The 24,258-nt window shown below is 47.9% G+C and overlaps 1 protein-coding gene and 1 long non-coding RNA gene across 5 annotated transcripts in view; one reads left to right on the top strand and one right to left on the bottom strand.

Annotated features, from left to right (window-relative positions):
- LOC147026615 (uncharacterized) overlaps positions 1–24,258 on the top strand; it is a 189,900-nt gene that overhangs the window by 8,395 nt on the left and 157,247 nt on the right. The window contains exon 2 of the mRNA XM_085882207.1: positions 18,374–18,438. Within this exon, the coding sequence (XP_085738333.1) occupies positions 18,374–18,438 (65 nt within the window). The remainder of the gene's footprint in view (positions 1–18,373; positions 18,439–24,258) is intronic.
- Positions 1–24,258, bottom strand: part of LOC147026616 (uncharacterized) — a 176,309-nt gene that overhangs the window by 121,526 nt on the left and 30,525 nt on the right. For all 4 annotated transcript variants that reach the window (XR_015058416.1, XR_015058426.1, XR_015058432.1 and 1 more), the window contains exon 2: positions 18,135–18,217. This is a non-coding gene — a long non-coding RNA (uncharacterized LOC147026616). The remainder of the gene's footprint in view (positions 1–18,134; positions 18,218–24,258) is intronic.

Below are 24,258 nucleotides of genomic sequence, written 5' to 3'. Positions count from 1 at the left end.
ATCACTTATTTTGTAACCTTTGAAACAAATAATTTGCTCCTGAAGTCATTTCGGGGAAATTAGGCAAAGGGTTTGAATATGCCACTGAGAGTCATCTGATTTTCTCTGTTAATCTAACTTATTTACATTTTATCTGCATTTTTTAGCTTTATAACTTTGGAGTACTTTGTGAAGACTCTATATATATATATATATATATATATATATATATATATATATATATATATATATATATATATATATATATATATATATATATATATATATATATATATATATATATATATAGTTTGATTTGAAAGCATCATGAAACGAGAAGCATACTTGGTGGAGCGCATACCTCCACCACGTAATGCCTGATCTACAAGAACATATCGGGCCCAATACATTTTTTTAATATCTTGCTCTATATCATTTTTGGCCCAATCTCACGATGGTTAAGAATCACTTTTAAAATCAAATAATTCTCCTATCCAGATCCGGATCTTCACCAAAATCTAATCGATTCGTCCTTCCCACACAGCCAACGTGTCTACCAAGTTTCTTCCGAATCCATCACAACTTTTTGATATATCGTCCTATATATGGTCTTTGGCCCTGTCTCTCAATGGTGAAGAATCACTTCAAAAATTATCAGATCCGGATTCGGATCTTCACCAAAATCAAATCAATTTGTCGTGATCACACACCCAACCTGTCCACCAAGTTGCATCCGAATCCGTCCACAACTTTATGATATATCCTGCATAACACGGACAGACAAACCGACAGACAGACAGAAAGGGGTACAAACACATAACCTCCTTCACCTTCGGTGATGGAGGTAATCAGCTTAGGTGGCATCAAAATGTGAAAACTTTTTGAAGGGGTGAATACTTTTTCAGGAAACTGTACACACACTCACTCGCTCACACTCTCTCACACTCACACACTCATTCTCTGTACTCCTGGTGTTGCTTTAACAAGAGGGCTGAGGTAGAAGGGCAATGCTGTATTTTTGCCCAAATTATATTTTTGGGAGTAACATGAGCATCAAGTCAAAAAGTAAAAGGAGAACGGATGTACTTGGAATAGAGGAGCTATCTGTCAAGCTGTCGGCAGTATCTTTCTATTTTGTATTTGTTGTGCCCTTTGGCACCAGGACAAAGACGAAGGTTGTCATCTGGGTTGTGAGGTCATGAAAGGCACATTCGCCGCATCTGCTGTGCACTCCAGACAGTGCTTTCTTTGAGTCATGGTGGAAACCCTCCTTTTGGTGCACTAAACGAAAGGCAGCAGTTCTTTGTGTTCACACCACCTTCTTAGTTAAAATTTAATGCCTCCTTGTGCAATCCTAGCTGCCTGGCCCTTGGACGTCATGCACAGGCCAGTGTGGGATTTCTTCAAGATCATTTGTACTATTTTTCTGCTGTAGTTCTGAGTTTTTGCACATTCTTTCAAAGTTCCTTATTTCATCAGCAGCTCAGGAAGCAGCAAGAGGAACCCACTGTGTAGCCATGCCGAGGTTTTAATGCATCTCTGAACACAGTCTTGCAACACCACCACTGTCCTTTAACGCGAAACTCAGTTTGAGCATGTTTTTCATTGGTCATTATAATCTGGTTTGGGATATTTTGAGCCTTTTCACAGGTAGCATTTTAGTGTCTTTCACTTGTAGTAGCATCACTTGCAGATAAGACCAAGCAGGGTAGGCAAATTTATCTCCTCCACGAAAGTCATGAGTGGGGCACGTGGGTCTTTGTTGACAATCCAACTGGAATGCCACCGAGGTTGTTCTTAGTTTCCATGAGCTTTGCATCCAAATCATGAATAATGAGCTTCCTTTTTCCGAATTTGAATACATGACTGGTATATCAGTTCAGTATCCTCACCACCAGACCACCACTAAATATTATGTGATAAATTGTACTGTGGATTTCACAAATCTGAATCTCTCTGATGGACCATACTCTTAACAGAGCACCAGTGCCACCTAAGCAGCTTCCTGAGCAAGGGTTATTCTCGGAGGTTTGCAATTGTCTTTCCAGCAGTAGTTAGGGCAGGAATTTGGCCATTGTACCGACGATAGCGTTCCTACTCTTCGTGAAGGACACTGCAGGTTTTTTTTCGTCCACCAACTAATGCTGGCAAACAGAACACCCGTTTAAAGTCCATTGAGCGGACAGCACACACATTGACAAATTACACGGTGTTACATGATAACAGTTACATAGAAAATTTACCACACCCCTGCGGCGCGCACCGAACAGCGTGTTCAGAAACATCACAGACTTTCCGAGAAAAACGGATCAAAAACGACTCACGCCCACTTCTGTTCCGTCCTATCGGCGAGCTGGGGCGATTTGGCCCCGCCTCCAGGGCGTTGGAGTGAGGACGCTATATGCAAATTCATGGATCAAAAAGCATTCACGCCCACTTTTCCTCGGTCCAATGGGGAGCCAGTTAGAGGTGAAGGGTCGGAGGCAGAGGGTCAAAGGTGAAGGAGCGAAGCCACAGGGGATATAAACGGCCGCGCTCGCCAAACAGTGGGGCAGTTGTGGGTTCGGAGGGGAGAAGTCAAGAGTGAAGAGTTGGGACGAGCCAAGAGAGGAGACGGAGAGGGCGATTAGACGGAGCTGTGGAGAGGTGGCGGCGGCGAAGGCGGACGAGGGGGTGCTCGCGTCGGTGCCGGGAGCTGCAGAGGGAGAGGCCAGCAACGCGACCGAGGTCAAGGAGGAGACGCTCGTCGCGGGACCCGAGACAGGGTGATATCCTCCTCCCCCCCGAGCATCAACAACCCCCTCCTGTTTCCCCCCGCGCTGAGATAGTGCGACAAGGGGGCCCCTTTCCCACCCCCTACCAGACACTGTCCACGAGGCCCGCGGAGTTGAGGCGCCACCGCCGCTCCGCGTCTCATCATCAGACGGGTAGGCCCGACACGGTCTCGGCCCCAGGCCCGCCTACCCCCCTCATCCTGGAGGGTGGTTCTCTTTTCTTTTGCTTTGGGAATATGTGTTGTCGGCGCCGTCTGTGAAGTAAAATTGTATAAGTGTTGCCGTGTGCTCGGTAGTCGGAAAGCTCTGCATTGTGTTTCTCTTTTATACTTGCTTTTTGTGTAATATTGTGTTTCTTCTCCTTTTACATTTGCTTTTGGTGTAATTGTATATGTGTGCTTCCCGTTCATCGCGAAATAAATGTGAGTTATGTTGAACTGTTTTCCCGCTTCGCTTCGTCTTTTCTTTCATTGAATCTCCATCTTGCTTCACGTAAAGGGTTGGTCGTGGGCTAAAACGCCCGATAATTAATCGAACCGTCGAGGCCGACGAATAACACCGCTCGGTTATCCCGATAGTACGGAACGGGTCGCTTAAAGTGGCCCGTGTCCGAAGTCGACCTGCGGCGAGGTGCGATCGCCCGGTCTACCCTCCGTGTGGGTACTTAGGTAGGTCGAATTTGGCGAGCAACCCTATCCCACGCGGGGGCTGATTGGCACGATCGTGGTGAGACCGAAAGGTCCACCCGTGACTAGTTCCCGGCGTTAGTCCGAGAGGGTCACGACTGGATTGTCCGTCCGGTGGGCGACGTGCCGCAATTCGAGTTACGTGGCCGTCCGCACGCCGGCGGACGCGAATCCGCAACAATATATATATATATAAATATATATATATATATACATACATATATATATATATATATATATATGTATATATATATATACATATATATATGTATATATATATACATATATATATGTATATATATATACATATATATATGTACATATATATACATATATATATATATGTACATATATATATACATATATATATGTACATATATATACATATATATATGTACATATATATATACACATATATATATGTACATATATATATACACATATATATATACATATATATATATACATATATATATATATATATATATATATATATATATATATATGTGTATATATATGTATATATATATATATATATATATATATGTATATATATTGTTACGGCTGTGGAAATTCGCATTACACCATAAAGGGCCCTCAGGTGAGATATCTCCAAAGGTACATGTGTAGTTCGCCCAAACCCGTTGTATAGAGGGAATTTATGTGATCCATCCAGGCTGCGACGCTTTGAGTTTGTCGTTTTTCTTTCTTCATCTTTTATTCCAAACAAACAGCATCTCAACAACCACGCCATCCCCACCACAGCGCCAACCACACTACAACAATGCCACACCACCACCTTCGCCTTTACCTTCACAACTTCATCCCACATCATCGCTTCTACGGCCATTCCCACACCACCTGTGAACACTGAACGTCGGGCTGTCTCGGGCCCGTTCGGCGATTGGTGCCAAACGCACCGAGCCGCGAGCGCGAATGGCGGCCTTTCCGTGGGGAAAATTCGGATCAGAAACGCTTCACGCCCACTTCCCCTCCGTCCAATGGGCGAACGCGAGGCGGCTTGGCCCCGCGTCCAAGCGCGCATAGGTGAAGTCCGTTTATGCAAATATGCGGATGCAGGGAGGTTCACGCCCCTTTTTGCCCGACCAATGGCTGAACGGAGGGTGGCGTGGCCCCGCCTCCAATCACGTTTTGATCCGCATATTTGCATATCGGCTTCTCCTGAGAGCTATAAAGGTGCGAGCGGAAGGCGACTCAGGGCTTGAGTTGAGCGAGGAAGGAAGAGAGTGTGGAAGGAGGAGACTGTAGAACTAGGAGAGTGTGTCGTCGAGAAGTTGCTTTTGGAGACAAGGAGCGGATGCGTTGGTGGAGTCTAGTCGAGTGCGCGCGGTGGAGCTGCAGGCAAGGGAGCTCGGGTCCGAGGCAAGGAGGACGGCAGTCGACGATGAGGTTGCGGTGTGGACGATCGCTCGTCTCGTCGCGGGACCCAAGCCAGCCAGCCACTCCCCTCCCCCAGGGCATCAACAATTTCCCCTTTCCCCCCGCACTGAGATAGTGCAAAAGGGGGCCCCGTTCCTCCCCCACCCCAAATGTGGTGCCAACAAGCACGCCAGTGGCCCGGAGTCAGGGCACAGCGGCGCGGACACTTTGCGGCTTGCCTGCCAACGCGTCACGAGGACGCGGGTAAGACCTCCCCGGTCTCGCGGACCTATCCGCTACTCTAGGTCCCGCGCACATTTGGGCGACGGGCCTGTCTGCCTCCTTGTATGTGAGGGTGGCTTCTTTCTTTTGCTTTTGTGTAAATGTGTGTTGACGCCGTCTGTGAAGTAAAACTGTGTAAATGTTGCCGTATGTACGCGTTAGTCGGTTGTATTACATTTGCTTTTTGTGCATAATTGTATGGCTGTAAATACGTGTCTTCCGTGCTTGTCTGTGTATGCGTGTGAATAAAATGCTTGGTTGTTGAACTGTGCCGTTTCACTTCGTCTTTTCTCCATTTGAATCTCCATCTTGCATCACGTAATGGGTTCGTAGTGGGTTCAACATCCCGGTAATTAATCGGAACCTTCAAGGCCGACGATAACACCGCTCGGTTATCACTGTAGCATGGAATGGACCGCTTAAGCGGTTCGTGTCCGGAGTCGGCCTGTGGCGTGGTACGATCGCCCGGTCGACCATTCGCGCAGGTACTTCGGTAGATTGAATTTGGCGAGCAACCCGATCCTGCGCGGGTGGGCAATTGGCACGATCGCGGTGAGGTTAAACCCCCACCCGTGACTAGCTCCTGGCGTTGTTCCGAGAGGGTCACGACTGAATTGTCCGTCCGGTGGGCGACGTGCCGCGATTCGAGTTACGTGGCCGTTCGTACGCCGGCGGGCGCGAATTTGCGACAATATATATATATATATATATATATATATATATATATATATATATATATATATATATATATATATATATATATATATATATATATATATATATATATATATATATATATATATATATAGTCGCGGGAACTATCGCCTGCAGCCAGTCACGGGTGGGCCTTTTTACCTCACCACAATCGTGCCAATCGGCCACCCGTGTAGGATAGGGTTGTTCGCCAAACTCGACCTACCTAAGTACCCACGCGGATGGTAGACCGGGTGATCGTACCTCGCCGCAGGCCGACTCTGGACACGAACCGCTTAAGCGGTCCGTTCCGTGCTATCAGGATAACCGAGCGGTGTTATCGTCGGCCTCGACGGTTCCGATTAATTATCGGGCGTTTTAAGCCCACTACGAACGAACCCTTTATGTGAAGCAAGATGGAGATTCAATTAAAGAAAAGACGAAGCGAAACGGGAAAACAGTTCAACATAATGCACATTTATTCCGCGGCACATGAGGACCACACATATACAGCCAAACAGAATGCACATATATCAAATGCAACAAAAGAAACAATGACGCAGAGATACTACCGACTACGCGTACACACGGCAGCACTTATACGGTTTTACTTCACAGACGGCGCCGACGCACATTTACTCAAAAGCAAAGGAAAGAAGCCACCCTCATAGGCAAGGGAGCAGACGGGCCCGCAGGCCAATGTGTGCGCGGGACCTGAAGGAGGGTCAGGTCCGTGAGACCGGGGGGGGGGGGGTCCTACCCGCATCCTCGTGACGAGCCGCAAATGTGGCTGCGTGGCGGTGCCCCGACTTCGTGCTCCTTCGCGGGTTTCGTTGGCACCGCTTGGAGTGGGGTGGGAACGGGGCCCCCTTTTTGCACTAACTCAGCGCGGGGGAAAGGGGGGGGGATTGTTGATGCCCTGGGGGAAGGAGAATGGTTGGCTGGCTTGGGTCCCGCGACGAGCGATCCCACCGCGACCTCGTCGCCGACCGCCGTCTTCCCTGCCTCGGACCCGAGCTCCTTGGACTCTTCCCCCAATTCTCCTCAGCCGACTGCAGAAAACCACCTTGACGCCTTCGCCTCTCGACTCCACTCCGCTCTCCAACCCGACTTGACTGCCTCGCAACAACTCCAACCAAAAACTAACTCTCTGCGCAACAACTCCAACCAAAAACTAACCCTCTGCGCAACAACTCTTCTCATCCGCCTCACGCTCGCCGTTTTATAGGCCAGCAGGAGAAAACAATATGCAAATTTCCGGATCAGGATCTCCTCGAGGGCGGAGCCACGCTCGCCGATTGGACGGAGGAAAAGGGGCGTGAATCTCCCCTGATCCTAGAATTTGCATATCTCGATTCCAGACAGACGTGCCTGGAGGAGGGGCCAAGCCGCCCCGCACTTCCAAATTGGACGGATCAGAAGTGGGCGTGTAGCATTCCTGATCCGAATTCTCCTCGGAAAGGCCGCTATTTGCACTCGCGGCTCGCCGCGTATCTTGTACGAGCCCAGGACAGCCCGACGCTCGGTGCTCACAGGTGGTGCGGGAATGGCCGTAGAAGGAGGGAGGTGAAGGTGTTGGAGGGTTTCCGGCGGTGGCCGATGGCCATGGTACCATTTGGAATGGCGGTGATGCGATGTTTGCGGGAGCGAGTTGTGAAGGTAAAGGTCGTGGCTGTTGTCGTTGTTGTTGTTGTCTGACGGTTGTAGCGTGGTTGGTTCAAAATAAAGATAGAACAGAAAAACAGCTATCTCAAAGCGTCGCAGCCCGAATGAATAACATTAATTCCCTCTAACCAACGGGTTTGGGGCTAACTACACATGTACTTAAGAGATATCTCATCTACGGGACCTGAATGGTGGTTTGCGAATTTCCACAGCCGTAACACTACCCCCTCCCCTTTTTGCAGACTCGTCCCGAGTCGTCAAATTTTCGTGTGCCATCATGTGTAGTTCTCCCCTAGTACATTTTACCTACGTATCCCTGAGTGCGACATTCATGGTATTCGTGTCCCCAAAATAAATAATCTGAGGGCTGAGTAACTAACTAAACAAACCCACTCACACGGACGACTTAGATAAAATTGCCGGCGCTAAGACATACATGCCGGGGGCGCACTCATATGTACAGTACATCTTAACCTTAACTGACAAATTTTACACTAAACCATGGCCCAGGATCAATGGACTCTGCAAAAAGAAAGCAGTTAGCAGGGAGCCAGGCTGCTCGCATGCAGTCTCTGGCTCGAGCAATGCAGGTGGCAGGGAACGTGGCCGGCTGCTTACACGCAGTCCTCGGCCTCCCCCTTTTAAAATTGAACTCAGTGAACAATGGCGCATGGGCTGCGCAAATGCAGTCTCCATGCCAGCTCAAGTGGCACACGCAATGAGCACAACGGATGGATGGATGGATGGACACAAACAAACAACGGTGCACGGGCTGCTGGTGCAGGCCCATGTTATAGCTGCCAACAGGACAGTTCTCGCAGCTTGCAAACTGTTGCCTCGATCCTGGCGCACATGGAAACGAACGGGGGGGGGGGGGGGAAAGCAAAATTGATCGGGGGCAAACGCAAAATCGAGGGCAGCAGGCATGGACGGCAAAAGCTGGCAGGCAAGGCATGGCTTGACAAGGCCGCTGTAGCAAACAGCCGGCAGATGATCGACCTGCACAGGCCTTGCAGCAAAAACAGCCGGCGGTGGAGCTGACCGGCACAGGCCTTGAAGTAACAGCCAGCAGATGAAGTTGGCCAGCCTTTGCCTTGCAGTGGAGGTTGGTGGAGGGAGTGCGGTGGTGCTGGCCACTCGGAAGGCGGGCTCGGACCTACCCTACGGTCTCCCTCCCAACCTATCGCCTTTGCCTGTCACTGTCTATACCCACTCCCTTAATTTGTCACACCCAATTTAGCCCCCCTTTTATTTTTGTTTTTATTGTTTACTTCCCCACTATAAATCGTCCCCTAACCCCCTTTACTGTCCTTGTTCAGCTAACCTATTCTGTCACCTAGCCTACTCCCAACCCCTACGTTCCCTTCCCGGAGGGGAATGAGGGAGGGCTAGCGCCTTGTGTCGAGGCCCAATCTAAGCCTCAGGATGGCCTCCCCAGACTTCAGCGATCTAACCCAAAGTGGGTCCAGCGGCCCACAATGAGAGCGAAGGGATGGATGGTGCGGAGAGGTTCACTTCCTAATCTACCCTAACCATTAAGCTTTAAACTACCCTGGGACTTTCAACAAGCGCCTCGCGCTTAAACTATTGGTTCTAACAACCCAGATTCCCGTCGCCTGTGTTGGTGTCCTCTCAAATTTCGGGCCTCGCCCCCCCCAATTTTTTTTCCCGTGCCCTCACACGGTCTCATGGCTGGGACGCGTGGCTCCCCTTGGCAGTCACGACCCTCTGCCGATTCTCCGACCATGGCACCCCCGGGAACTACATTGCCTCCGAGCCTACCAGCTCCCTAAACACCGGGGAGTGCCCTCCCTGGCGACTCCCCTGAAACGCTCACGTGGCAGGCTGGCTTCCCGGGCCCCTTTCCGAGGGTCACCCGTGCCCACAACACTGCCCACGCTGCTAATGGCGCCCCGGGCCCCCGCACCATGCGGGCGCACCCGTGCCCACTACGCTATCCCGGCCCCCCATGGGCCCTTGGCCTACTACGGCCGACTAGCTTGGTGCCCGGGGTACCCACTCAGCGATACTCACCTTTCACAGCCACGCTCCCAGCCCGTCAACAGGGCTCCTGCACCCTTCCAAATGGGTATCGAGCCTACATTCCCACCAACAACAAAACGACCTCCATTTTGTCAATTTGACTAACCCCCTAACTCACTCTACCCTGACCCCGGGGTCCCTTGGGCAGGAGTCACTCCTCCCCCCAATCACTCATCGCACCATGCATTCCACATTCGCTCCATTCACAGACCCGCTGGCCTCACTCACTCAACATGTCCCCACACAACTCACCAACTCTTCAACACACACACCGCTGAACTCTGCCATCCTTCTAACTACCTCCCCTAACTAACTCGTCTCCCACGTCGTCCCTGAAACTACAGCACGTTGCTTTTAACACTACGTAGGTAAGCTACGTCCCCTCTACACACTCAAAGTCTGTCTCTGTCCTCAAAATATCCCCCCAAAAAAACAATTTCCATCTCCCATCCTAAATCTGACTAACAATCCCCCTCCCTAATCCATTCCACGGGCCCCATGAGGACTTACCCCTGCCCCATGGAGCCGGTCTAGCTCAGCTCACCCTTCCCCCTAGCTAGTTTCCATCCTGTGCCCTGGTCAAGGGGATCATCCACCCCTTGCCCAGGAATCCTGTTCACCCGAAAGCGAGGCTTGCTGTTTTTTTTAATTTTAATTGCGCAGCACCAGCGCGGCAACTCGCAACCTGCGCGGCAATTCACAGCCGCGCACCTTTGGCGTGACGTCATGGCAGCTGTTCGCGTCCCTCGTCCCTCTTGGACGGTACCATCCGGCAGGGATTCACCCTCCTGCCGGATTCCAACCACACACGCAGCCATGACGTCACCCGGCGCATAAAAATAAAAAAACACAAGCCCCACGTCTCGAGGGGTTCCCCACGCGAACACATGTGCTTTGCCCGTTGGAGCTTAACACACACGCCGCGTGGATAACCCGTCCGGTCCAAATTCGTTTACCTGCCTAAACTTTGTCCGTCGCGGGATCGGCAACATTCACCGCGCTCGTTTCCGGACTGGGTTTCACTCCCGCAAGCGAGCACGTGGCAGCCTCGTGCGTTGCATGGCACGGACCGCGCGCTCGTTGCTGGGTGAACCCGGCACGGTGCTCAAAACCTCTACGGCCGCTACCTGGCTTTTGTCCCTCTGTCGCCGTCGTCGTCTCCATTCGACACACGCACACTCCTATGTGTCACGACGCTCACACACCACTCCATCACATTCACACCGGGAGACGCGGCTGCGTGCTCACGCATGCCCACCGTCATCTCCCTCACACACAGCGACCTTGCACACGCTGTCTCTCTCACACTCGGCCGTTCACTCACGCACCGTGCCTTACTCACACACGCGGGGGCACTCACCCACGGTGTTTCACTCACACACGGCGCGCTTGGAAGCACGCATCTCGGCACACTTGCCACCACACCACTCACACGCGGGGTTTCATTCCCACACGGGGTGTCACTCATTCCCGGGGTCTCATCCATGCACGGGCTCACACTCACACCTTGCACCACACACACCGGGACAACCACAGTGGGGATTCGTGTCCCCACAAGGGTTTCTGGGGCCTCTATACCCCCCCAAGCTCTCCGTGCACCTGTCCACAGCACTCCTCCCCTCGACCTCGCAAAGCACGACCGAACCCACCTGATCGTGAGTCGCCTCAAGGGGGCATACTCCCTCCCCTCGTTCCTGGAGGAGGCCATCCAGCTGCTCGCACTTGGTCTCTAACCAATCTGCCAGCTCCCCCTCATGGTCCTCCACTACCTGTGTGTGTGTGTGTGTGTGTGTGTGTGTGTGTGTGTGTGTGTGTGTGTGTGTGTGTGTGTGTGTGTGTGTGTGTGTGTGTGTGTGTGTGTGTGTGTGTGTGCGCGCGCGTCTCGAACCCCGTCCAATTCACTCTCTATCTTCCGTGTCTCTGGCAATACTTTCATTTCCTTCTTTGTCTTTATTACTTCCCTCGTCTGCATTTTTATTTGTGTCTCCTTTTTCCGGGTTGGTCCTAATTGTTCCTTCATCCGACGAGTGGCGTCAATTAAGTCCTGCACTACCGACATTGCTTCTTGTGGTGCTGTCACACATCCCACCTTATTACGTTGTTCTCCCCTCTCTCCATTTTTATTTGTGTCTCCTTTATATTTTTAGGGTTGGTCCTAATTGTTCTTTCATCCGACGAGTGGTGGCGATTAGGTCCTGCACCACCGACATTGCTCCTTGTGGTGCTGTCACACATCCCACCTTATTACGTTGTTCTGCTTCCTGGCTCCTTCTGAGTCGTTCCTCCTCTCGGAACTTCTTGAGTTCTTCATTCTCCCTCCGGAGTTTTTCATTCTCTGTGGACTCCAATCTTGCTCCCCGTTTTAGTTGTTCAATTTCCAACTCACATTGTTCCTGTTTCTTGCCCCACAGTTTCTCCTGCTCTTCATTTTCCAATCTCATCGTTTCTTTCAATTGGCTCATTTCCTTCCTGTGTTTCATTCGCTGTTCTCATTACCCTTCCTTGTTTCTTCTCCTGTCTTTCCTTCTCCAGTTTCGTTGTTTGCTTCATTTGGTTAATCTCCCTTTTGTGTTTCATTTGCTGTTCTCTCACTACTCTTCCTTGTTTCCTCTCCTGTCTTTCCTTCTCCAGTTTCATGGTTTTCCTCATTTGGTTCATCTCCATTTTGTGTTTCATTCGCTGTTCTTTGTCTATCTCCTCGCACTCCAGCCTCGCCTTTAATTTCAATTGGTCAACCTCGGCTTCATGTTCCTTTTGTTTTCTTTCCCATTGTTCCTCTCGTTCTTCCCTCTCCAATCTCCATGTGTCCTTCAATCTCCTGATTTCTCCTTCCTGCTTCATTCCTTGCTCCTTCAACTTATCCTCATATTCCAACCTATTTTTTCCCTTTTGTCGTTCAGTTTCAAATTCATACTCTTTCAGTTTTTTATTCCACTGTCTCTCTTGTTCCTCGTTCTGCAATCTCATCGTTTCCTTTAATTGATGGATTTCTTTCTCCTGTCCCATTCCTTGTTCTTTGTATGTCCTATTCCACTGTCTTCCTTGTTCCTCATTCTGCAATCTCGTTATTTCTTTCAGTTGGCTGACTTCCTTCTCCTGTCTTATTCGTTCTTCCATCATTTCTCTTTTTTGCATCTCATTCTTTAATCTGGCCTTCGCTTCCAGCTGTTCGATCTGTACAGTGTGGTTCCTTAACGTTTCATTCTCTGCTGTCGTTCTTTCTTCTCTCACCATCCTCAACTCGTTTTGTAATTCCCTCTCTTTGTTTTGGTGTTTCTGTAACTCAGAAGCTTTCTTTTCCAATTCCTTTCTCATCTCCGCACACTCCGACTTTGCTTTGGCTTCTAATTGTTCAATCTGCTCAGTGTGGTTCCTTAACGTTTCATTCTCTGTTCTCTTCCTTTCCTCTTTTAACATCCTCAGTTCGTCTTGTAATCCTCTTTCTTTGTTTTCGTGTTTCAGTATCTCAGAAGTTTTTGTTTCTAATTCCTCCCTCAATTTGCATGCTTCTTCACTCATTTCATCTCTTCTTTCCACCACTTCCCTCCTCAATTCATCCCTTTTTTTTACTGTATTCATTTAGTTTTTTCTGCCATTCCTTTCCCATTCTTATCTCCCCTTCCAGGATTTCTCTTTTAAACTGGCTTGCCCTTACCTCTTGCTTCAGTAGTTCCAATTCCCCATCTTGTTTGCGTTTTTCCTTTTCGAGCTTTGTTTTCCTTTCTCCTTCCTCCCTCAATTCTCCCTGCAGTTCTTTGAACTGTTCTGACTTTTCCAGCAATTCCTCTGTCCTTTCCTCCAGCTGTCTCTCTCCTCTTTTTATCTTCCATTCTAGGCTCTCTCTTTCCTGATTGCCTGTTCTTATCTCTTCCTTCAATTGTTCCAACTCCTCATCGTGTTCACATTTTTTCTCTTCCAACTGTATTTCCCTCACTCTCCCCTCCAGTTCTTTGAACCGCCTTGCTTCCTCCAATAATTTTTCCATTAGTTGTTTTACTTCCAAGTCGTGCTCCTTTTGTTTCTTTTCGAGCTCGGTTTTCCATTCTTCCTCCCATTGTTTCCTTTCCTGGGAGATACCAATCTGCTGTTCCTCTATTCTTTTGTTCAGTTTGCTCTTCGCATATTCCAACTGACGGGTATAAAACATTACCAAATTCTTTTTCCCCACATAGTTCGTCGACTCTATTGGCCAAGTCATGTTTTTGCCACCGAATTCGTTCCAGTATATCGTCCAATCGCTGTGTCCCCTCGTACACGTAATTTTTCTGAAGCTCGTCTGCGTGCCGTTGTGATTGTTGTGGGTTGTGACTCGTCCACTCCACTTTGCACCTCTTCGATATATTCTTCATAACGCTTCACCTTTTCCAAGACATCCCCCAATTGTGCCTGAAGCCTGCCAATGCTCGCATAGTCATCCTGCCACGCCTGCCATGGCACATGCCGTGACTACTTGGATTGAACCGGTGACTGGGAGCTCACGCCTCGTGCTGTGCCGTTAGTTGTGCTATTAATATCAGCTCGCTCCGTGCTGCGCTGAGGTGCGATCGCGCTGCCATTGTGCGACTCCGTTTGCCGACAAAGTTCGTGCTCAAGCCGCTCCCACTGACCACAGTTAGTGGTGGGGTTATAATTATAAAAAGAACCGACCTGGGCCATGGATCCTACATTTCTACACATATACATTTCTACCCCCAGCACCCGCTCGCCTTGAGACGCCATCTTATTTCTCGTAAGGGGTTAATTTTCATTGCTCGTAATATGGAGGGAATCGGGGGTCGCTCCTCTCACCCCTGGACCGATTCCCGTGAATTTAGCTGCAGACAGGAGAGTTTGTTTTCCGGCTCTCTGACACCAGTGTCATGAATTCGCGCCCGCCGGCGTGCGAACGGCCACGTGACTCGAATCGCGGCACGTCGCCCACCGGACGGACAATTCTGTCGTGACCCTCCGGGAACTATCGCCCGCAGCCAGTCACGGGTGGGCCTTTCGACCTCACCACAATCGTGCCAATCGGCCACCCGCGTAGGATAGGGTTGTTCGCCAAACCCGACCTACCTAAGTACCCACGCGGATGGTAGACCGGGCGATCGTACCTCGCCGCAGGCCGACTCCGGACAAGAACCACTTAAGCGGTCCGTTCCGTGCTCTCGGGATAACCGAGCGGTGTTATCGTCGGCCTCGACGGTTCCGATTAATTATCGGGCGTTTTAAGCCCACTACGAACGAACCCTTTACGTGAAGCAAGATGGAGATTCAATTAAAGAAAAGACGAAGCGAAACGGGAAAACAGTTCAACATAATGCACATTTATTCCGCGGCACACGGAGAACACACATATACAGCCAAACAGAATGCACATATATCAAATGCAACAAAAGAAACAATGACGCAGAGATACTACCGACTACGTGTACACACGGCAGCACTTATACGGTTTTACTTCACAGACGGCGCCGACACACATTTACTCAAAAGCAAAGGAAAGAAGCCACCCTCATAGGCAAGGGGGCAGACGGGCCCGTAGGCCAATATGTGCGCGGGACCTGAAGGAGCGGTCAGGTCCGCGAGACCGGGGGGGTCCTACCCGCGTCCTCGTGACGAGCCGCAAATGTGGCTGCGCGGCGCTGCCCCGACTTCGTGCTCCTTCGCGGGTTTCGTTGGCACCGCTTGGAGTGGGGTGGGAACGGGGCCCCCTTTTTGCACTATCTCAGCGCGGGGGAAAGGGGGTGATTGTTGATGCCCTGGGGGAAGGAGAATGGTTGGCTGGCTTGGGTCCCGCGACGAGCGATCCCACCGCGACCTCGTCGCCGACCGCCGTCTTCCCTGCCTCGGACCCGAGCTCCTTGGACTCTTCCCCCAATTCTCCTCAGCCGACTGCAGAAAACCACCTTGACGCCTTCGCCTCCCGACTCCACTCCGCTCTCCAACCCGACTTGACTGCCTCGCAACAACTCCAACCAAAAACTAACTCTCTGCGCAACAACTCCAACCAAAAACTAACTCTCTGCGCAACAATTCTTCTCATTCGCCTCGCGCTCGCCGTTTTATAGGCCGGCAGGAGAAAGCAATATGCAAATTTCCGGATCAGGATCTCCTCCAGAGCGGAGCGTGTGTGTGTGTGTGTGTGTGTGTGTGTGTGTGTGTGTGTGTGTGTGTGTGTGTGTGTGTGTGTGTGTGTGTGTGTGTGTGTGTGTGTGTGTGTGTGTGTGTGTGTGTGAGATAAATTTTCTATGGAAATCGTGTAATGCCTCCTGGTGGTGGTGGCAGAAGGTATTACAATTTACTTTTCTTTTTTACCTGGTGAGCGCTGAGGTCAAAGCACTCCGCACAGGTAAATTTGCCCTCCTTCCCTTTCCCCTACCCCTCTACCATCCCCATGGGAAGCCCTCGGTCAACATTCGCGATTGGTGTTCAAACACCATTGCAACAGTCAATTAATACTCACTATTGCATGCGAGGCAGCATATAGTTTCGCCTGCTGGCAAGGTGGGGGGAGGGAGGGGGAGGACAGGAGAGCTGGCGGGGCGGGTGGCATGTGGTGAATCCTTTAAGACGGTGAGTTGAGTTGATGCCGGTTTGGGTTTATATAAAACGAGAAAGCACCCATCTGGCCCGTCCCCGCAAAGCCCGTCCGCATCCGCTTTGGAAAAAAATGAAATTAGACGGTGTTTGGAGCGAGGTACGTTAATGGGATATTCATCACAGCCTTTTTAGATGCTGAACTGCGAATGATACACATCAACGTACTAAGAGGAAGATCAAAATAAAAATGTAAAGCCCGTCCACATTCAAAATGCAAAGTCGTTTGTATTCAGATGTATTCAGGGACGGACGCACATGGAAATTGAAACAGAGCTCCAATCAGCCAATCAATTACTCAGTCTTTGTGATTGGCTACAAAGTGTTACTTATTCATGTTTCTCTTCCCACGCAGTTCTTTGTAATTCTGCTAATACAGTATAAGTAATTCTGCTAAATAAAGGGTTTAAAATATAACAGAATAAGGTGTAGAGAATTTGTAATATAATATAATATAAAGGGTTTGTGATATAACAATATAAAGGGTTTGAAATTTTTATATTAAAATGAAGGGTTTGTAATATAAAAGGGGTTGTAATACTATACAAAGGGGTTGCAATATAATTTAAATTGAAGGCTTTGCAATATTACAGAATATAAAAAAAATTTAACACATAAAATAACTTGTCATACTCTTTACAGAGAGTTGGTGCTACCGAAGCAGTTTCTTGGAAAGGGTTATACTCGGTGGTATGCCATTGCCTTACCAGCATTGTTTGTCTGTGCTCTATCCTTTTAAATGCTGAGCGCAAAGCAAGGAAGTAGCATGTACCATTAAAAAAATGTCTTTGGTACTGTATGACTCAGACAGGATTTGATGCACTGACCTCCCACAACTCAGAGCAGATGCTCTAACCATTACGTCACTGAATCTGGTTGTTTGTACCATATATAACAGGATATAAATGGTTTGACATAATGAGATCGAAAGGGTTTGTAATATAATGGAATATAGAGGGTTTGAAGTATAACAGGATATAAAGGGCTTGTAATTTCACAGACTACAAGGGGTTTGTATTTCAACAGGATTTTCACATTTATTTGCACGTGCATGTGATGAACCTCTCCCTGTATTCGTGTATTACGTAATTTGTCCTGTGTGTTTGGGAATGTGAACGCTGTTCCGCCATGACCTGTGTGGTCCCATTTAGAGTTATAGTTTCTGTAATTTACGCTGATTGATGTTTTGTGGTGATTTACATGGCACGTACTCCCAAAAGCACAAACCACTCTTTTGAAGCATTGTAATGGTGGTTTCAAAGCATATAATTTTGTTAAAGACGTCTCAGAGGAAAGTGCAGTATAAAATGGGAGTTTTCATGTTTTTAATGGTGGTGGTTTTGCTAAATGCTAAGTGGTTGTTAGTGGTGCTCTGTTGTTGTTAGGTGCCCATGCCAATGTCCTCTTGGTCTCAGTCTCGCCCTTGCCCTCGCACTTGCCCTCAAAGTCTTTCTTTGAATGTGTGAGCACATTCGGCCAGAGAGATCTCCCATGGGTTCAGTGTTGCTCCATGGATGCTTCCGTGGTTCTGCTCGACACTAAAGTGCTGGCATTTGTCAAGGTGCCAATCTTGGAACGGGCCTCTCCACTCTGTGGTGTGGCAAGATCTTTATTTGTGGTCCTTTTTGGGTTTTTTACCTTTGTTTGGGTCAGCTGTTTTAATTTTTGCAGATATAATATGAAATGTTAAATTCAGAAGTAAAGCTGCAAAATACGTTTTATAAAACCACAATCGATGCTTTCAACAACAAAAAAATGACTGACAAAACGAAATATATAAATAATCTCCTGTATTCCCTCATTTTGTAACTGAATTGCAACACACTGACAGTCGACGCATGATAAGTTGCTACCACACAACGGTGTTGGTACAGTGTAGCATTATGAACACACCATCATAAACGAAGTGAAATGCAATTGAGCTACGTCTGCATGCCTGCTGCCTGCTTCCTGCTTCACTACGCTGAATCATCCCCAATATGTTGAAGCACAAGAGCTTTCATCATTCAAAGGCAACCGAACCGTCACGGTTTTCACAAGGGAGTGATCCCACCTCGTAATGTGGAATCGCCATAGCCATAGACGATGTTGAGTGCCATCACCAGGGTCGCAAAAATCTTGCAGATGCCATGTGTTCTGAACAAAGAAGGCCAATTTTGTTAGAGTTTTAACCATTATCGTTTATACACATCACCACTGCTGTTGTTTCTTTCTTCGCCCATTCACTGTTATATTAGTAATGGAATATCATGTGACTTTTCTCCTTATTCGGTTTTCTTTTCTCTCCCCTAGTGCCAAACTCCCAAGCCTTTGCAATGCAAGCGGAGCATCTGAGGCCAGCTCGTTTAATGTGCCAGGTGAGCCTTGGGTGGTTTGGTGAAAAGTACTCACGAGATTTGTTTTTGTTGTCTAGAATGGCCTCTGGACACATTGAGAATATCACTGGAGGAACTTGGGCACAGTTGGACCAGATAGTCAGTTAACTGAGGATTTAACCAAAAACATCTTAATTGTGTTGATATGTGTACATTACAAGTTGTGTACATGATATGAACATAGGCTCATCTGAAGAGAGACTGTTTGAAACTGTCCAAAAGCTCTATTCCAATACCCCTTCCATGTTGAGGGTTTCTCAGATGGCCTTGTTTCTGGATATGGCTGCTGTGTGTGTGAAGATCTTTGTAGAGGCAAAGGTTTATTTTTTTTTAATCAATTTTGGATCAACTAGAAGCACCAATGTGTCCTATCTGTCAGACATTTTAAATGGTCTCCTTGCACTGCTGCATGAGGAAGCCAATCATTATGATTTGTTTTGATGGTTCTGTATAATGACAGGAATTATATTTTTATTGTTTGATTTTTATTAATATTAATATTGGTCTTTCAATCAACTTTGTCTGGGTTGCTTAAAACTTCGACACAATGTTATTTAAAACAAATTACAGTAGTACACGATTCTAAAGAGGTAAGAATGTAAACCTATCGTTTCCATAGAAGATAAATAAAATTTACCTTTCACCCGAAAAAAAATCATGTGAATAAATTATTGAATATCAGCTGCTTTTCTGTTTGTATTTTAACGAATTTCGCCCGCCCGGCGTGCGATCGGCCACGTAACTCGAATTGCGACACGTCGCCCACCGGAACGGACAATTCAGTCGTGACCCTCCTGGAACTACCGCCAGGAGCCAGTCACGAGTGGGGGTTTAACCTCACGGGTTAACGAAACGGGAAACAGTTCGCCAAGCACTTTTATTCCAGACACAGACGAGCACGTATTTACAGTTATCGCAAGAATGCACGTACACAGTCAAAGCAAGAACAATACGCAGAGTTAAAACCGAATAAAGCAATTTACAAGCACTTATACGGGTTTACTTGATAGACTGGCGCCACACACACACATTTACACCAAAAGCAAAGAAAATACAAGCCACCCTCACAGGCAAGGAGACAGACAGGTCCGTGGACCAAATGAACGTGGGACCTGGGTGATCGGCCAGGTCCATGAGACTGAAGGGGTCTTACCCGCACCCTCGTGGCGCGATGGCGGGCGAGCCGCAATGTTCGCGTAACGCGCCTGACTCCGTGCCCCTGGTATGGTCGGTGAGCTCCTCCAGGCGTGCGTTGTGCAGGCACGTGTTGGTCGGTCGACACCATAGTTGGGTTGGGGAACGGACGGGGTTACCGGCGCTATCTCAGCGCGGATGGGGGGGGGAATTGTTGATGCTCGGGGTCAGGAGAGGGAAATGGCAGACGCTCCGTCCCGCTTGCGGGGTCTTGGGACCGCACAGACTCCGGCGAACCCTCGCCCCTGAGTCCTCTTCTGCGTCCCTGCTCCACGCCGCGACTCGTCCCTCGACCTCAACTCTGAGCTCCGTCCTCTTCGCCGTCCGAAACCCGCAACGACAACCTATCAGACTCCACGACTTCCGACTAGCGCCCCTTTCTGCACCCCTTTCTGCACCCCTTTTTGCACCCCTTTCTGCACACACGAGCTGTGTTGTGCTCGCGTCTTTATAGACCGGGGGAGGAGCTTGTATGCAGATTCGCGGATCAAAACGCGCTTGGAGGCGGGGCCACGCCATCCGATGTTCAGCTATTGTTCGGGCAAAAAGGGGCGTGAGCCTCTCCTGATCCGAATCCTCTCCTAAAAGGAACGCATTCACAGCGGGTTCAGAGGCGGGGCCATGTCACCCGATGCTCAGTCATTGGGTGGAAGAAAAGGGGCGTTGAAGCCTTCCTGATCCGCTTTCCTCTCCTAAAAGGAACGCATTCACAGCGGGTTCGGAGGCGGGGCCATGCCACCCGATGCTCAGTCATTGGATGGAAGAAAAGGGGCGTGAAGCCTTCCTGATCCGCTTCTCCTCTCCCGAAAGGATCCATGTGCAGTCCTGGCTTGACGCGTTCGGCAACAATTACCGAATGGGCCCCGGACAGCACGACGTTCGGTGTTGACAGGTGGTGTGGTTGTTGGATGTGGAAGGAGAAAGGCGAAGGTGGTGGGGGGTTTGCTGTGGTGGTTTGGTTGTTGGCGGGTGTCGTTTGGGAATGGCAGTGAAGCGATGTTTGCGGGATGGAGTTGTGGAGGTAAAGAGGCGAAGGTGGTGGTGTTTGAGTTGTTGGCGGCTTAATGGTCCAAAATAACGATAGAGAAAGAAAAATGGCTAACTCAAAGCGTCGCAGCCCGGATGAATCGCACATATTCCCCCTAAACAACAGGTGTGGACTAATTACACATGAACTTATCGATATATCTAATCTAAGGACCCTTTATGGTGTATTGCGAATTTCCACAGCTGTAACAGTATCCTTTTCTCACCTGTGTTGCAAGTAGACCAACCTGTGTTGTGATGCTTTTAAAGATGATGTATAATCGGAAATGTTGTTTGATAGGGTGAGAAGAATAAAATGGAAATGTTGACCAAAAAAAAAGCATTGAAACGATATGAGACTCACCATTATTATATGTGAGGAAGAAGATGAAGGAGGAAGAGTTATTGTTTTAATGTAAATTGAAACTGGCCCATCCATCCTCACCTTACTCAGACATATCATACTGTTTGCAGATTGGGCTTCATTAGTGGTAGCCCCTGTAGGACAATTGTTGATGGCCGGCCGGACGCACGCACACACGCAGGGACGGACGGATGCAAGTGCACCAAGACCGAGCTCCTTTTATGTTATAGATTTGAACCTTTTCTTCGTACACAACCTTCTCTTCACCGATTGTTTTGAGGTTGTGCGTGTGCATGTGCGTGTGTGTAGGATGTCATTATTTGAAACGGCTTCAAACACAATGTGTTATTGTTCCTATTGACATGGCAAGTGGTAATGTATTGTTTGTGCGGAAAATATTCTACATTCAAACACTTTTGCAAGAATTATGCCTGCAGAGTTGACCTTTATTACTTACGAAATCTAAAGATTTCGTCAGTATATTGATCACTTCCGGACTCTGTTTGTGTGTTTGTAGGCATGATAACTCGAGAATGGAAGAAGCTACCAATGTCAAATTACACCACGTGATTCAGGAGGGTGATGGCTAGCGCTGATTAGATTTTGGTCAAAATCGGTCAAAGGTCAAGGTCACAGTGAGGTCAAACATCCAAAACATTCGATTTTTGATAGTTTGGTACGCAATCATCGTAGAAACTTCAGGTTTGCGTCGCTATCTTCTCAAGAGACAGCTTTTATAAGACAAGGTCAGAGGTGAAGTTGACGATTTCGTAAGTACCAGTCTATGACTGCTTGTTTATTTATTTATTGGCATTCAACCTGGGAGTGCGGCTGCTCCGCTGATGCAATGCCCCCTGTTGCTAGCACGCTGGTAGTCATTTTCCCAACCTCTGAAGGATGACAGGCGAGTCAACCCGCCTGGTGTTAATTCAACAGGATGACAGGAGCTTAAACTCAACACCCTAAGATCTTAAGCCAGCCATCCTAACCGTTAAGCCAACACAAGGCTTATAGTGGACCTTTCCATCCATCCATTGGGGCCATATTCTGTGCAGAGCGTTGGTGCTGCCTAAGCAGTCTCCTTGGCTATTGGGTACAATCCTGGACAGGTCACCACTCCGACACAGTATACCAGCAAGCTGGCACTCATTTTGCCGACCTCGGAAGGATGACAGGCAGAGTCAACCCCACCTGGTATTCATTCATTCAACAGCTGAGGGGGATTTGAACTCAGGATCCAAGGATCCCAAGACCACCACCCGAACCATTAAGCCAACACCAGGCATAGTGGACCTTTGAAGACCCACAATATAAGTAATCGTGATAAAATAGACTTGACACAGCACTGTGTATTCTGGATAAACACCATAAATTACTATTTATTTACTGAATCCCTAAAATGCATGAGGATACTTGTAAGATGAGGGTCATCATTGCAGGTGGAGAATGTAGTTCAAAACCATTAGCAGGAAGTATTACAGGGATAATGAAAATATTTTAGAAACATTTACAAAACTACCATAAATAAGTGAGCTTTTCTTCTGGTGTTCAAAAATTCTGGATCGTTGATAACTCCAAACCTGTAATTTATTGATAACATTTACAACATTAACAGAGGTAAAGTAAAGCGAAATGCGCATTCCCATATCACAAACTTGTGGCTGCATTGAACAGAGTGAAAGATTAAGCATTTCTGGTGTGTAAAGTAAAGTAAATTTTCATGTACTTTTACAAAAAAAAATGAACTTTTAAAAGTTTGTTTTCTGTTGAACAATTGTTCCTTTGCATTTGGCAAAAGGATAATCTACAGACTGTGTGCATACCCATGGGTTCAGATTCGGCCTGATTTATTTGTAAATTTGTTCTTGCACACTTTGTCTGATTGGGTTTTGTACATGAGCAGGAATAAAGTAATATCGTACAACTACAATGGCATTTAGTAGAGTGTATACCTCCGCCAGGCTGAATGGTTTATGTTTTGTGTCCCACTGATAGGCCGAATCTTCTTCCTTCCATTCCTTAACCAAAAACGAATTGGCTTGGTCTTGTCACCTACCCAACTCATCCACCAAGTTTCATCCGAATCCGTCCATAATTTTTTGAGATATGTTGCTATATATTGTTTTTGGCCCTGTCTCTCAATGGTGAACAATCACTTAAAAATATAATAAATTCTCGTATCCATATCCGGATCTTTACCATAATTGAATCAATTGGTCGTTGTTGTGATGACTTGGAGGCAGATTCTCAGGAGACAAATCTGAGTATTCTGCAGACATTCATTAAGCCTTGAGTAGCCGTTCTGCCATTATGCATGCAGCATACTCATCTCTGACGGAGTTCCACTGACGTATTACGTCATCAAACAAACACCATTGCGATAAAACATAGTCGAGATACTTGTCACACACCCAACATGTCCACCAAGATTCGTCTGAATCCGTCCATAGCCTTTTGAGATGTCATTCAACGAGGTCTGTCTAAAAAGTAACGGGACTGAGCCTGCTGTGTGCTCCACTTACACAACTTGAATGAACAGGTTGCATCACAGTCTTTCCCAACATTCCAGCAATATACAGTTGGGAGAACAAGTATTTGATACACTGCCGATTTTGCAGGTTTTCCCACTTACAAAGCATGTAGAGGTCTGTAATTTTTATCATAGGTACACTTCAACTGTGAAAGACGGAATCTAAAACAAAAATCCTGAAAATCACATTGTATGATTTTTAAATAATTAATTTGCATTTTATTGCATGGAATAAGTATTTGATCACCTACCAACCAGTAAGAATTCCAGCTCTCACAGACCGGTTAGTTTTGTCTTTAAGAAGCCCTCCCATTGTCCACTCATTACCTGTATTACCTGCACATGTTTGAACTCGTTATCTGCATAAAAGACAGCTGTCCACACTCAATCAATCAGACTCCAACCTCTCCACAATGGGTAAGACCAGAGAGCTGTCTAAGGACATCAGGGACAAAATTGTAGACTTGCACAAGGCTGGGATGGGCTACAGGACAATAAGCAAGCAGCTTGGTGAGAAGGCAACAACTGTTGGCGCAATTATTAGAAAATGGAAGAAGTTCAAGATAACAGCCAATCTCCCTGGGGCTCCATGCAAGATCTCACCTCGTGGAGCCTCAATGGTCATGAGAAAGGTGAGGGATCAGCCCAGAACTACACGGCAGGACCTGGTCAATGACCTGAAGAGAGC

This window comes from Eptatretus burgeri, chromosome 5 (assembly GCF_056783735.1).
Source record: "Eptatretus burgeri isolate ZD-2024b chromosome 5, Ebu_testis_v1, whole genome shotgun sequence".
Classification (NCBI taxonomy): domain Eukaryota; kingdom Metazoa; phylum Chordata; class Myxini; order Myxiniformes; family Myxinidae; genus Eptatretus; species Eptatretus burgeri.
The sequence above is the reverse complement of the archived record's forward strand: the minus strand, read 5'-3'. Positions and strand labels throughout refer to the sequence as shown.